Source organism: Phodopus roborovskii, unplaced genomic scaffold (assembly GCF_943737965.1).
Source record: "Phodopus roborovskii unplaced genomic scaffold, PHOROB, whole genome shotgun sequence".
Lineage (NCBI taxonomy): Eukaryota > Metazoa > Chordata > Mammalia > Rodentia > Cricetidae > Phodopus > Phodopus roborovskii.
Genome location: NW_026126480.1, coordinates 46,716,783 through 46,732,107, shown reverse-complemented (window position 1 = coordinate 46,732,107; position 15,325 = coordinate 46,716,783). Strand labels below are relative to the sequence as shown.

At 44.2% G+C, this 15,325-nt stretch overlaps 1 protein-coding gene across 1 annotated transcript in view; it reads right to left on the bottom strand.

Moving 5' to 3' along the window:
• Positions 1-6,313: 6,313 nt before the first annotated feature.
• The window catches only part of Ppp2r2d (protein phosphatase 2 regulatory subunit Bdelta), a 33,572-nt gene continuing 24,560 nt past the window's right edge, over positions 6,314-15,325 (bottom strand). The window contains exons 6-9 of the mRNA XM_051193242.1: positions 14,689-14,866; positions 13,499-13,663; positions 11,376-11,637; positions 6,314-7,146 (exon numbers count right to left, since the gene is read on the bottom strand). Of these exons, the coding sequence (XP_051049199.1) occupies positions 6,867-7,146; positions 11,376-11,637; positions 13,499-13,663; positions 14,689-14,866 (885 nt within the window). The 3' untranslated portion in view covers positions 6,314-6,866. The remainder of the gene's footprint in view (positions 7,147-11,375; positions 11,638-13,498; positions 13,664-14,688; positions 14,867-15,325) is intronic.

Genomic DNA, 15,325 nt, shown 5'->3' with positions numbered 1-15,325 from the left:
CAGACGTGGTACAAAGATATGCGGCAAAACACTTATACACCTAAAAAAATAATTAGAAGACTCAGATATCTGTAGGATATCTGTAGGCTGGTTCATGAAGCTATGGCACAGACAAAGGAACATGCTGCTAAAATAGAAGGAACTGATTGAGTTCCAGAATACAGCAAGTTAAACATGAAAAATGCAAGTAAAACATGACTGTGAAAAGGATGCTGAAGTTGAGCACTTGAACTAGGAAAATCTGGTAGTTGTAAAACAGGTCTACTCTGTAGTTTCTGATGGGTATGTATGTTCCCTTCCCTGGAACTCTGGGCAAGTTGATGGATAGGACAAGGAAGAAGTGATGTAGCCTAGTTCCTGGGTCCATCCAGATTTAATGTGGGCAGCTGCTATTTTCTACTGGGTCACTTTCTTAGGTCACAGACTCTATGCTGGGAAGCAGCCAAACTGCCCATTGGAAAGGCCTACTGCAAGTCAATGGCTGGGAAGCATGCTGGCCAATTCACCCTGCTGACACATCTGACAGTCTTCTAGCTCCAGCTGATGCCACCTGGAGCTGAGCCCACTGCTGAAACCAAAATAAATATCCCTAAAAGAAAAGAGCTGAAGACAGCATAGCACATTTAAATTTGTGTCAAATTCTGAGGCAAACAGGCCAGAAATGAATGAGATGTGAAGGCTACAGTAGAAGGTGGAGTGGGCAGATAGGACAGAGGAGGGGGAAGAGCAGACATAAGTACACAAGGGTACTACACTGAATTACAAGCCAGTAGCAAACCATGCTTTAGGGGCTGGGAGACAAAATCAGAAGCCCAGTAGCTGGCAAGTAGTATCTGGACTAGATCCTACAAGGACATAATAGTAAATGGGTGTTTTCTTGCTTCAGTAAAGTTGGTTTCTTGTAAGGGAATGCACTGTGAAATTAGGTTTTGGATATTAATGTGGAGTAAAGAAGTAAGTTAAGGGTAATAAAAGCCCAGTCTTTTACCTGCTCTACAAAGAAATCAGGCTAGAGTAGACTGCTTGAAGCCTATGGTGGGATCTATTGATATTTGAAAGATGAAATGAATCCAGCCAACTCTGCTTAGGGCACCCCCAGACACAGTGACAATAAACAGTAGATCCTACATTTAGTGCCATCCTAATGAGAAAAGCCTGGCTCACTGGGGAAGTTAACAATTAGGGGAAGATAAGTCTGGAACTTGCCAGAAAGGAAGAGTTCAAATAGTAACCATGGGAGTTGGAGACACCTGTGTGCCTATCCTGACAGACTCACAGCTGGCTAAACTGAGACCCTGTGAACCTTGTGTGCTGTGAGATAAGACCACATAATGCTTTTTTGCCCACACCATAAAGCAAGTACCCTTCAATCCATACATGTTTGGCCAGATAGGAGATCATTCCTCTTTACAGAATTCGAAGTTAATACAAAAGGGGATGATGGGAGTGGAAAATTACCACTAGGCAAACCACAGAGCTGACTTACCAATGGAAAACAATGTGAACTTGTGAAAGCAAGAAGAGATTTTCTGAGGCTGGCAGGATGATTTAGAGGATAAAGGTGCTTGCTGCTAAGCCCGGTGAGTTCTATCCCTGGGCCTGGGAGAATAGATTCCTACAAGTTAGTCTCTGACCTCCACACATGTACCCAGCCCCCTTAAATTTAAAAAAAAAAAAAAAGATATTCTAGTGTTTTTCCCATGCTCAGTCAGAAATTGTAGCTTTTTGCTAAAGAAACTTGGTAGGTATGTTAACTGCTGGTTGATGCTTAGGCCACATCAGGGCTTTTTGTTGTTGTTTTCTTTTTGTTTTTTGTCTAAAATGCACAGTTGCAATTTAATCATTAGACAAAACCAGACAGGTCTAAATTAAAAGGGGGTTCTACGAATCAGTTGTCCATACTCTTCAAAATTGTCAAGATGGTGAGAGACAAGAGACTGGAAGACAAGAAGAAAGAATGCACTGTGCACCTAGACAAGGAACGGTTAAGAACCAGCACTGTGTGGTTGTGGGAGACACTGATACACTGACACCAGGGAAGCTGAGTGTTCTCTGACACCTATTTAATCCACAGCAAAACAAAAAAGTGAGCCTTTTACTCACAGTGGTCATGCGTCAGCAGCATCAGAACGTTCCTGGAAATGGAGGTTCTGGGGTACATGCCCTCCTGTCAGAGCTGTGTCCTTGAACTGCTGTGGACAGAATGGAGAAGTTCTGTGAAGTTACAGGTGGAGCATCCCTTAATTAACACTGGGTTGTCTAAAAAATAATTACAAGGGTCAGAAGTAGGGAAAGACCTTACTTACCCCTTTGAAGATCCTTTGAGGATCTCAAAGTCTATACAGTTCTTCCTTAAAAATTAAGACAAATTAATCCCAGCGCTTGGGGTGGGGGGTGGCAGAGGCAGGCAGATCTCAGAGTTTGAAGCCAGAATGGTCTACAGAGAGTGTTCCAGGACTGCTAGGGATACAAAGAGAAATTCTGTCTTAAAAAAAAAAAAAGAGAGAGGGAGGGAGAAAGGGAGAGAGAGGGAGGGATGGAGAGAGAGGAGGAGGAAAGGGAAGGGGAGAAGAAGAAAAAACTGAATCTTTGCTGGGCATGGGTATATACACCTTTAATCTCAGCACTCCAGAGGCAGAAGCAGGCAGATCTCTTTGAGTTTGAGACCAGCCTGGTCTACACAGTGAATTTCAGGGTGGCCAGGAGTGTGTAGATACCCTGTCTCAAAAAACAAACAAAAAACACACCTCTAAAACTGGGGAGTGGCGGTGGCACCTGCTTGTAATTCTAGTGCTTAGGATATGAAAATGGTAAGATCACAAGTTGAAGCCAGCTTGGTTAACAAAGCAAGTGATAACAGAAGGTCTGGGGCATGTAGCTCAGCTGGCAGGGTACTCACCTGGCACTGCAAAGCCCTGGGTATGATCCCCAGCACCACATAAACCAAGTGTGGTGACAGGAGGTTCAGTCATCCTTGGTTTACATAGTGAGGTAGAGGCTGGCCTGAGATAAACAGACTAAAAGGGTTTGTTTTGAGACAGGGTCTCTGTAGCCCTGGCTGTTCTGAAACTCACAACATAGATGAGGCTGACCTCAAATTCACAGAGATCTGCCTGCTTCTACATCCCAGAGCACTGGGATTAAAAGTCTGTGCCAGTGTCCAGACTTTCTATCCCTCCCCAACCAGACCCTTTTAGAAGTATGATTCCATTGTGTATCATGCTGGCATCAAACTCATGGTGACCCTTTTGTCTCAGCCTCCCAAGTACAGGCATGCTTTACAACACCCAGTTCACCTAGTAATCTGGGACGATGGAATTTGGCCCAGACAAGTCACTGAACCTTTGCTGTGTAACAATGCTACTACCTGTCAGTCTTGGCTGTGCTCCTCTCAGGGTACATTTGGTATAGGGCCATTGTCTGTACAGTGCCCCCCCAGCCACAAGAGCTGGAAGTCATGCTGCTCAAGCCATGGCATGAGGTCTGAGTGATGGGACAGTTTTGTGCCTAAGTACCTGGCACCTGAAATGTGCAAGAAAGACCCAACGTCAGACCACAAACTTTGCGAAAATCAAAAACTTTCTAAAGTATTTTCAAACAACTGGGCACTACAGAGTGAACATGCTGCCTTCAGTCACTCATCAGCTCGGGACTGCCACCAAAGTCTCATTTCATCGTCTCAAAACAGCTACAAAATTCTAGAGTCAAAACGCTTTTGAGTAAAGCTCCTCCTGCACACCAAGATTTTGTTTTTCAGTGTAACACTCTTTATGACACTCTCTTAGGAGTTCTAATCCCATCATTTTGATAGCACAGGGTCCTGTTTGCTATAGCTAAATTTAGGTACTAGCTTCCATTTTAATATCTGTCTGTCTATAGATAGGGTTTCTCTGTAGCTTTGGAGCCTATCCTGAACTTGCTCTGTAGACTAGGCTGGTCTCCAACTCACAGAGATCTGCTTGCCTCTGCCTCCCAAGTGCTGGGATTACAGGTATGCGCCACCACAGCCTGGCTAGCTTCCAATTATAAAATGTTTTTTACTGAAAAATTTATATAAAATCATTGTGCAGGACCACTTTGGCTCTCCCTGGAGACACCATCACCCTTCTAACCATTTCCTTGTTGCTGCTTAGCTAGCCTAAAAACAAACTAAAAACAAAAAACCTGTGTCGTGTCCTAATTTTTTTGAGACAAGGCTCCAGGCTGTCCTAGAACTTACTATGTAGATGAAGCTGACTTTGAACTGCCTTGGTGAAGCAAGTCCCCTACAAGTACTGCTGAGCCCCTAGAAATGCTGCTACCTGTACCACCCAAGCCTCACTGTCACTGGGCAGACAGCCAGCTCCCCAGAATGGAGCTTTTGCTCTTATACTTCTCTAGCCAGCACCCATCCATGCTGCATGCAAAGAAAGACTACTCTGCAACATCTTGGGTATTTTCTCTATCTGCAATATCTAAGGACTAGCAGCTAGCCATCACATTAGCTAGCCCACACAAATTACGATAGGGTCTCACCATGTAATGCTGGCTGGCTAGAACTCAGAGACCTAGCAGTCTCCGCCTCCTGAGTGCTGGGATCAAAGGTGTTTGCCACCATATTTAGGTACCCCTATCCCCCCCAGGGTCTCATGTAGTCAGCCCCAGGTTGGCTTAACTGTTTATGTCTGTGAATGACCTTAAATCGCTGCTCCTCCCATGCATGTGGATTGCATTCCTTCAGGCAAAAATGCATGTTCAACTATATAGGGTGGTTGTGGTGGTACACAACTTTAATTCCAGCATTATGGAGCAAGAAGCTCTCTTGAGTTTGAGGCTAACTTGGATTAAATAGAGTTCCAGGCTATGGAGGGCTAGGCAGTGAGCCCTGGCCTCAAAAGAAAACAATCCCACACACATGCCAAACAGTGGTACACTTGGGAGGCAGAGGCACTTAAGACTGCTATAGTTTGACACAAGCTTGCTCCACAGTGATGAGTTGCCGGCCAGAGCCACATACTAAGACCTCCCTGTCTTACCTTTTAAGACATATACACATGCTTTTTTCTTGTCTAGATCAGCCCAGAAACACAGTACAACATTTGACAGAAACCACTTTCTTAAAGGGGACATTGTAGAGAAATGCTAGGCATTCCAAGTTTGAATATAATAATAACAACCAATTTAAATTTGAAAACTGTAGGATTCTTACTTTCTTTAGGCTAGGCATGGTGACATGTGCCTGGGACAATGAAACAGAGGGGTCTGAAGTTTGAGGCCAACCTGGGCTACAATAGTTAAGAATCTTGTATGGGAACAAAAACAGCCTTCAGAGTACCTATTTGTCAGGAGTCCTTTTCGACAAGACTAACTGCATCAAAAGCACCTGTTAGCCTACACTACAAACAATGCAGGAGGCCAGGAGACAGCTTAGACTCCTTGGAAAAGACCCTGCAGGTTCAGGCCTGTGAGGGAAAGACAACAACACTCACTCTAAAGCAAGGGGACAGCTAAGATCAGACAAGCTGCACACTTCACCTCTATTCATGCACTGCATGGAAAGTTTCTAAAATATATTAAAATTTGGCAGAACAGATGGCACACCAACAGTCCTGCTATATTAGGACCATTTTTACTTGGGTACTGGGACTGATGCTTATAACCTGGCATTCTTTCAGACACTGTAAACTGCCACAATCAAGATCCAGGACATTTTTTTTTTAATGACAGCTACCTCACTAAGTAGACCAGGGTGGACTCAAACTCAAGAGATCTTCGCCTCCTTATTTCTGGGACAAAAAAAAAAAAAAAAAAAAAGCCTGTGCCACTATACCTAGCTATGTTCTTGCCTCCAGTGTGCTGGGATTAGGAGCATGTGCCATTAACCTAGCAGAACCAGCCCCCTCCCTACAATCATTGGTTGACTATGACTTTTTTTAAAAAAAGGTTTGTGTAGCCTTGGCTGGCCTCGAACTTCTGAGTCCACCTGCCTCTGTGATTAAAGTCATGCAAATCTTGATCCTGAGATCCAAGATGTCTGGCACCCATATAATCTTAGCAATATTTTGAAAGTATGTGTTCTTCAAAGTACTTGAAAAAAAAAAAGTAAATGCACTATTCATAGTGCCCCTGGGGTCTACTTTAACATAGGCGTTAATCTGATAGCAGCAAATTCTGCTGCTCATCCATGTAATTTTCTTTTTCAGAGGTAAACCCGATTATGGCTTTCCAAGATGACGTTTCTACAGAAACCAAGTGGCAATTTCGTATAGTTACATTTAGAATCTGAAGTTCTGTACAAACTCAATTGAAACAAAGAAAGAACTGCGATGCCATCTGGGTTTAAAAACACTTCACAGTGTCTTGTGTTTATTAAGTAGCTCCACAGAAGGTGTGACAGCAGGTACAGTGGGTGAGTAAAGCTGCCTGAGCCTGCTCGGGCATATCCTTGCACCAGTGGTGATGCAGCCCACTGGGGCTTCAGGGCCAGAGAGGACTGTGGGTGGTGGCCACACCATGTCCAGGTTAAGGCCCAGGGATGGATGGCAGAGATAGAGGGAAGAGCTGGAGAGAGATGTGATGATTTTTTTCCTCTCAGATGTTAGTTTTTTGGTCTATAAATTGGAAAGGAAGGCTCAGACTTAAATAAATACATTTGAGTAACGGCCTTTATTGAACACAGTCCACCAATTCAGCTTCGAGTAGGTTTTCCCTTCAGCAGCAGCACTCATCTCTCCCAAGACTCCAGCTGAGACCCCTTCTTCTCCTGAGTCTATGAGGGAGGTGGAAGTGCGTCACTATTCTCAATGGAGAGGACAATGCCTTTTCTTTGACGGGAAAATGACCGGCTTAACTATGCAAGACAACACTTGGTCCTCCAGTCAGTTTCCTTAATTAATTTTGTCCTGGAATATATACAAGTTATTGGTGGCAGCTACAGCAATAATGTTCTCCATGGGGTGCCAGGCTGTGTGAAGGATCTTCTTATTGAAGTCCAAACTGTCCACGCTAATCTCGTCTTTCTTTCTCTTACCCCCTGTACACACTTTCCGGGGTTTCAGGCTGGCTCGGGGTTTGCTGTTCTCTCTTGAGGCTTCCAGCGTAACATCTCTCCGAGTGTTTCTATCAAACATTCTAAAGAAGTTGTTGTAGGAGCCCGTCATAATGGCACTGTTCAAGAGAGAGAGGGAACACTGAGTACCCAGCAGAGAAAGAAGCACCCAGTACAATGACATAAAGCATGGACCCTCCCTAGCCCCAATTTCTACACTACCGGGAAGAAATACAGTGCCTTCTCCAGTGAACCCTACATATTTTCATGTCCAAGTAAAAGTCACGGACCCATCATTTTAAATATGTGCTTATGAAGGCCAGAAGAGGGGCGGTGGTGGAGTATGCCTTTAAATCCAGCACTCAGGGGGCAGAGACAGGAGGATCTTTGTGAGTTCCAGACCAGCCTGGTCTACAAGAGCTAGTTCCAGGACAGGCTCAAAAGCAATACAGAGAAACCCTGTCTCGAGAGAAAATTAAAAAAAATGCTGTAATGAAGGCCAGAAGAAGAGTGTCACATACCCAGCAGTGGATCTTATTTATAGGAGGTAGTGAACTGTCTGAAATGGGGGCTGGGGACAGAAGAACTCCATCGCCCTAATTAAACTAATGTAGGAGAGGGGGAGAGGAGAGGAAGTGAGGGGGGAAGAGCAGGGTAGGAGAAAGAAAGGAAGAAGGAAGGAAATTTTGTCCAAGTTTTGTCTGAGCACTTGGGAGGGGGAGGCGGGCATATCTCTGTCAGCTTGAGGCCAGCCTGGTCTACATAGTGAGTTCCAGGACACCAAGGTTTATGTCATGGAGACCCCACCAAGAAAAACCAATTACATCCCCTTCCCCCATAACCCTATCTTTCATAGTCACTAACTGATAGTTTACCATAAGCCTGACCATCTCAACAATTGAAGTCAAAACTGGTCAAACAATGTGACCAATTTAATTTCTAAGTTCCTTTTAAAGCCAGGTACAGTGGATAGTACACATCTATAATCTTACCACCTAGACAGCTCACGTAAGAGTCAGAGTGAATGTGTATTTTGTTTCCAAGTTGTTTAAGTGCATGTGTGCCCATGTATGCATGAGGCTGGAGAAGTTTCTCTCCACTTTACATACTGAGGCAGGGTTTCTCACTGAATCAGACTGTCCAGCTTGCCCCTGAGATCCAGTGTCTGTTGTCCTAGTGTTGGGAATTATTTTCCACTGTTGGGATTATAAGCAGCTGCCATACAGGGAGGACTCCCCCCCCCCCATTGTCTTATGTTTTACAGACAAGATTTCATGTAGCTCATGCTGGTCTGTCTCTAATGTAGCAGAGGATAACCACAAACTCCTGATTTTCTTCTAAGTACAAGGAATAGGGCTGCGTGCCAACATGTTTACTTATACAGAGTTAGAGGCCAGCTTGGGCTACACAATACATAATACTGCCTTAAAACAAAACAAAAAACCCAAAAACAACCAAAAAAACAAAACTGAAACCGAGTACATTTCACACTGCCCCCTGACTTTCCTGGCAAGTTTAAAAAAAAAAATCAACCAATGGCATCTATCCTCTCCTCTGAAAACCTCAAGTTTTCCTACATGGCAAGTGGTCTTATAATGCCCAAGTCCTTCAAGTTATTACATTGTTTAGGGCTCTTCCTAGATGCCTGTAAATATTTTAGCAGTCTGATTAACCTTGCCCCAAACTCAGAAGAACCCTATACATAAGCTATTCTTGTTTGTTCGTTTAAACCTACTGTTTAAACACAGGAAGGGCTGGAGATGAGAATCACGGCACCTGAAATGAGTGTGCAGGATTGAGTTTGCAGAAGAGGATCCGTTAGAGTTCTCTCCAATTCATTTCTATATGGAATGAATGCTTATGAAAGGCAAATAGTAACTGCAACAAGAATTGAGAGCATAAAGCAACCAAAAGTGTTTCTCAGGAAGAGATACCTTATCAACAGCAAGGGTGTGAACTGCTGGTGTACTGAAACACTGAACAGCAGGGGTCCTTTATTAAAGACAGACAGGGTCTGCACTGAGGTGGGCACCTCCTGACCTACTCATCACCTGAGTGCAGCAAGAGAATCATGGTAACATGCGTCAGGTCTGCCCCTGCCCAGGGCAGAACAGATGGAGCCCAGCAAGGCAGTGCTTCATAGCAGGGTGCCAGGCACTGACAAAATTACACCAAAGACTACACTCACATCAATGGGACCCATGGGAGAAGCTTCTGGGCAAGAAGATGAAGATAGTAGGAATGAATGGATTGAGCAAACAATACTAGAACTTTGAATGTTCTTGGGGATGTGTTATCTCTGAGATGGTTAAATTCTACCCTCTAGAAAGACACCTCACTGTTCCCAGAAAGGCAGTTTCTTCTCAAAGCAAATGGATGTAACTCCCTTGCAGTCATATTTTGAATAGTCACAGATCTTTTTGTGTTGCTGGTGCTTTACCATTTAGCTATACCGTTAGTACTGTCACTAATTCTGTGATTCAGGCCAGTCTGTTCATACATAGATAATTTAGCTTTTGTTCTCCAGTGGTCACTAAGCAGGTTGGGTGATACTTAAGGTTTCTGAATATTTTCTGGTCTTTAATGTGCAAAATCCTCCTAGCACACTGCTGTTACCAGAGTACTACAGGAGGCAGGGCAATGCCACTAGACCTCATTCTTCCTTGGCACTTTATTTTCTATTCTGACCACTCCCACTTGTAGTCTTTTGTACTTTTAAAGCAAACTAGTAGTCATTATTTTCTGAGGCAGGGTCTTATTGTGTAGCTCTACTTGGCCTGGAAGTCACTATGTAGATCAGGGTGACCTTGAACTCAGATCTACCTGCCTCTGTCTCCTAGATCCTATTAAAGCTATGTAAACTATAACCATTGCTTGTGCCCCTCCTCCCTATACTTATTACATTTGAACTTGTTAACATTATATCAGGTGAGGTAGTATACATTTCTAATTCCAGCACTCAGGAGGCTGAGATAAAAGGGTTGTGAGTTCAAGGCCTTTCAAGCTACAAAGCAAGAGCCCATACAAAAACAAAAGGGTGGAGGACAAAGGGATGTAAGTTTAAGTTTGTTGGCAGGTTTGCCTAGAATGCAGGAAACCCTGGGCTGGATTTCTAGTACCACATAAGTTGGGTGAGGTAACGCATCTTGAGTTTGAGGTCAGCCTGGGATATATCAGACCCTGTCAATTAAAGTAAAAATAAATAGAAAAGACAGATTCTTAAAAATTCTATTGTTTCTGTTGCTTGTGACAGCATTTTCCTGAATATACTTGATTAATTTTTCCTGTAAGCTGCTTAACTCACTCCACACTGAAAGAGTCCTGAGAGTTGGGGGTGGGGTAACAGGACACACACTGTGAAGCAGCCTTGCATGTTTTTCATTTTTGAAAGACTCATGAATGCTTTCTACCTGGGAACCTCAAGGAAGAAGGTATTAAATATAGCCTGCTTATTATAAAAGCAGGGGATATTCCAGGTTCATGATAAGTTGGCTGCAATGCCAGACTTAGTGCCTGAGCACTCCAGGGACAGGTTTGTGCAAGGATGCTCTGCCCCTAGGCAAGCATTTAGCCCTTCAGTGTGAGGTCTCCACCCCATGCAGCTAGGACAGACCTCAAAGGTCTGCAAGGGTAGAAACAGACACATATTGTAGGGATGAGCATTTAGGGCCAAGATGCAGAAATTCCAGTGTGGGAGCTCAATTATTACTTAAAGGAGTTCTTGTACCACAGTTAATGTTTCTAGGTATTAGACAGTTTTGAGACAGGAATCAATTGCTACATAGCATAAGCTAGCCTTGAATTGGTGGTGTAGCACCCAAATGTAGACTGTGCCACTATATCCCAAGCCATTTGTGTTAGAAGGGCTTTTAGTGTCTAGTCACTTAAATTCTCAAAAGTTCTACAAAATGATGATCTAAGAGAATCATCTGAAACATGACTTTTTTTGGGATGATTTCAAAGACTTTTCAGCAGCACTAAAAGCAGTGTGATCAGTGTGATCTGTACAGAATGAGCATGAGATAAAAGATGTAGCCTTAGACTGCACTGAGCAGTGCACAGGAGGGCTGTAGCCTGAAGCCCATTTCTTAAACCTCTGGAAACAGAGGCAAACTGAATGGTGGCCTTTTGAACTGATAAATGACTTCCTGCTTCCTTCGTTTTACCTATCTATGTAATCCTTTACCCTGAGATACATCATGGAACAAATAAAAGGGGATCACAATCACATCAACATTCTGCAACTGAGATGGCCTTCTTGGCAGCACTCAGTCTGAGGGGCTTACTAGAGATCCTGAGGGAACTAGCACTTCTAGATACCAGCATGGTATGACCCTGGCAGCCTCACCTGTCTGAACCGTTCCAGCAGCACTCAAACTTGTCAAAGATGCAGTCATTCTCATATAAGGAGCAGAGCTTGCTTCGTAGGTACTCATGTACCTGATGGGTCTCGACAGGCCTGCCCTCCATGTTGAGGTCCCATACCTTCACCGACAGATAGTCTCTGGTCATCATGTACCGACCACTGTGGCTGAACTTGACATCAGATATAGACGAGATTATTTCTGAGAAAAAGGATCTACTGCTGGGGTCTTCTGGCTCTTCAAAAACTGAAAGACAAAGTGTATGCTAAATCAGAAGACTATCATCCTTAACAGCAGGGGCTTCTCAGGGACCCTGGAGAGCTCAGTGTCATCCTTACTCACCTAGCTTTCTGTCGTCCATCTACCATCAGTGCCCACAAATCCTGGACTATAGTTCAGAATCTAAGTGTGCAGTTGCTTGAATCCTCAAAGCACTGGGCTGGGGACATTTTGTGCTGCATATTTGTCCACATCACAGGACTATGTAATACACAAATAGTGCTTGGGAGCCCTTGAAAGGGCCTGCTCTCCAGAGGGCACACAGCTTGCAGGACTGCTGAACTGCCCCTCCCCACAACTTAAGCCAACAATACAGTGGCCAGCTAAATACTGGGACTACTGAATAAGACCAGAAAGGAAAGGAATGTGTCTATTGTAGTGAGCGGCTATGTTCCACTGAGATTTGAATAAGAGTATCATTGTCGATTCCTCTGTAGGACTAGACTTGTCTGCATAGCAGAGGGAGGTCTCCTACCCAAGCCACTGGATCTCCCAGCACACACTCATGCCCATGCTATATCATGCTTTAGGTTGGGAGAAACATTTCCTTTACTTGAACCTTCTCCAGGGTTTCCCGCTTTCTCTGTGTAGGAGCTTGTGATATTTTCTGGCTCTGCATGGGACACACCGACTGGAAGCCAGCTAATGCCAACACTAAGCTGTTACTCAAATTAACCTAGTGCTGACAAGGACAACTCTTCTTGGATCCTAAAGTTGCTCACCGAGGAACACCATTTGCAAGACCCAGGCTACATATACTAGTAGCGCTTCACTGTAACAACACCATTTTCCAGTGGACAGATAGACTTTTGTCAAGCACCTCGGGCACTGCACACATTTGTGGTGCTACACTCCAGAGCTGTTTCCCTGTTTGCAAAAGTGCCCCTGTATGAGAGTGGGAAGCTCCCTTGGACAGTTGCACATGGTGGTTTTCTAAGATGGTGTATCAGAACAACACAGACCATGGTATGATTTAAAGTTGGGCCTTTAAAATAAATCTATTCTCTCTCGTTATTTTAGAGATGGGACTTGCATGTGGAAGTCAGAAGACAATTTTCAGGAAACAGTTTTCTTCTTCTACCATGTAAATCCTGAGGATCAGTCAAGTCATCATACTTGGCAGAAAGTACCTTTACTTGCTGGTCCAACTCACTGGCCCTAAAGTTTATTTTTCTACATTTCAGTTGTGTGTGTGTGTGTTTTTTTTTTGGGGGGGGAAGGTGTTATTAAGACAGGGTCTTACTATGTAGACCTGTAGACAGTTTGCCTGGCAATCTGCCTGCCTCTGTCTCCAGAGTGCTAGGATTAAGGGCACGGCTTTGTTTTTGCTGTAAAGCTGGGGTTATAGGTGTTGTGAGTCACTTGAAATAGTAGAAAACAAACTCAGGTCCTCTGCAAGAGCAGTACACACTTACCAGGTGAGCCATCTCTCCCACTGCCACCCCCGCCCTCTTGTTACGATGAAATCTTCTCCTGGCCCTCAAGTGATTTTGCCTCAGTTTCCTGAGTAGCTGGGACCCCAGGCACACAGCACTGAATATCCTGGATCAGTTCTTTATGGCTACAGATAAGACAGGTGAAATGCACCCTTGACGGCAATGGCCCAGGTCCTGCCACACAAAGGAGGCCATGATGATGGTGTTCCGTCAGGGGGAGCTCAGGGCAGATGCTGAGCTAGGTAAGAGTAGAGGAAATCTGCCAGAGATCTCTTTATTAGCATGATCCATGAGGAGCCTCCCTGTGTTCTAGGCCTGCAGAGGACACGGAAGATGTCCATCAGTGCAGACAGCTAGTTTCTGGAAAACAAAGCTATTTCTAGGAGACTTACACTTGGCATGCCTGTCACACAGGGCAGAGGAGCGCATGTCACACAGCCTGATGGTCCCCTTGCTACTGCTGTAGACCAACACGTTGCACTGGTGTGGGTGGAACTCAGCGGCAGTGATGACTTCTGTCAGCTCCTCCATGTTAGCTGGCTTGATGTCCACAATGTCTGAAGTGTGATGTTAAGGCATAGTACTTGGCCATTCAAGGGAAATTTGATAGACAACTGTGCAGTGAGGCTTAAGGGAGGAGCTGCAAGAGACTGATCATATATACTGCCACAGAGGAGCCCATAGCAAGGGGCTTCAGATAGATGCAAGGTAGTGTGTCACTTGGCAGAGCACACTGAATGACATCTACAACAAAGGCAAGCAGTGCCATCTACACACATATTTCTATCTATAACCAATTAAAACACACAAACAGTATCAAATTACAAACGATTTTGCTTTTCTAATTATTTGACTTTAAGAGCTTGCATGGGGTTGCCAGAGCAATACCAATAGAGCAAGAAGTCAACCAGGGAGATCAGCCAATGGAAACTAAGAAAAACAATACACAATGTATGAGTCTGCGTCTTATCAACGGCTGCCACAATTAAGACAGGAACCCAGAGGGACTAGGGACAGTATGAAACTTAAGTGTCAGGCTGCTGAAGAGAGAGTACCCAGTCAAGAGTCTGATGGTACCCTCAAGTTAAAGAGATGGAAAGCTGCTAAGGTTACAGGGTAAAGCACCAAACAGCTGGGAACCAAGGCTTTGAGACATCACAAAAATTATGGATAATGATTGAACAAAGGGAGAGCAAAGCAAGGCAGCCTGGTGCAATAAGTACTCTGACTTCTACAGTGACAAGAACTACAGTAATTGGGATCCCACAAACCCCTGATGGCAGAGCAGTCAGTCAGGCCGTGAATGGTTCACTTGAATACAAGGGGCAGGAGGCACATGGTGTATTAGGAGCCAGAGGCAAGGCAGAAGCTGATCTAAGGGACTGAAGGTTTCTCACAAGAACTTTCAGGCAGAGATTTCTATCTTTAGGACACTCAATCTCAAAGACCTTATGTTGCCATGGCTCTAGAACATACTGCATCCAAAAGGTCAGTATCTGAGGGACCGGGGTATAGTGGTTATGAGAAGTAACTGCATAATGATCATAGGAACAAGCAAGAGGCAGCACCTGGTAAAGGATACTGAAGCTTCTATCTGTGATTTCTAAATGCCATAGGTTAATTCTCAGATCATCTGCAGAGAGATATGTTTCATGATCACTATTTACTGAAATGGAATTTATGTGATATGTGTGAGCATTTGCAAAAATTCGTCGTGGACTTGCTTCTACCATAAGGTCCATGGGCTTCAATATTGGAACCTAAAAATGGAATGGAGAAAGGAATTCAAAACAAAGGTCACAATAGCATAGCATATGGTATTTACACAAGAAAAGGGACAAATAAGAGGTTTTCAAGCTGTGCAACAACCTCAAACCAGGAGAGCTGCTACAGAGTAGAGTGGAAAGCTGTCTGTTCCCAGATATTCCTTCTTGTTCCCATTACAGAGGTAATATGGTCTTGTTGAAAACAGAAGGTAAACTGCCTAACCAGTGTCCTCCAGGTCACCAAGGCACCATTTTCTTGGATGTTCTCTGGTGGCTACAGCTGAATCAGGAGACAGCAAAACCTTGTCCTTGTAGTTGAGCGCACAGATATCTGGTTTCATAGCACTGGTGGTCTGCTTCATAGTATCAACTCATGGGCAATAGTGGTGGAGTGTGTGCACAGTAGGGATCAATAGACAGCATGCAGGAGGCCCTCTGTGCTGAGAAGGTTCT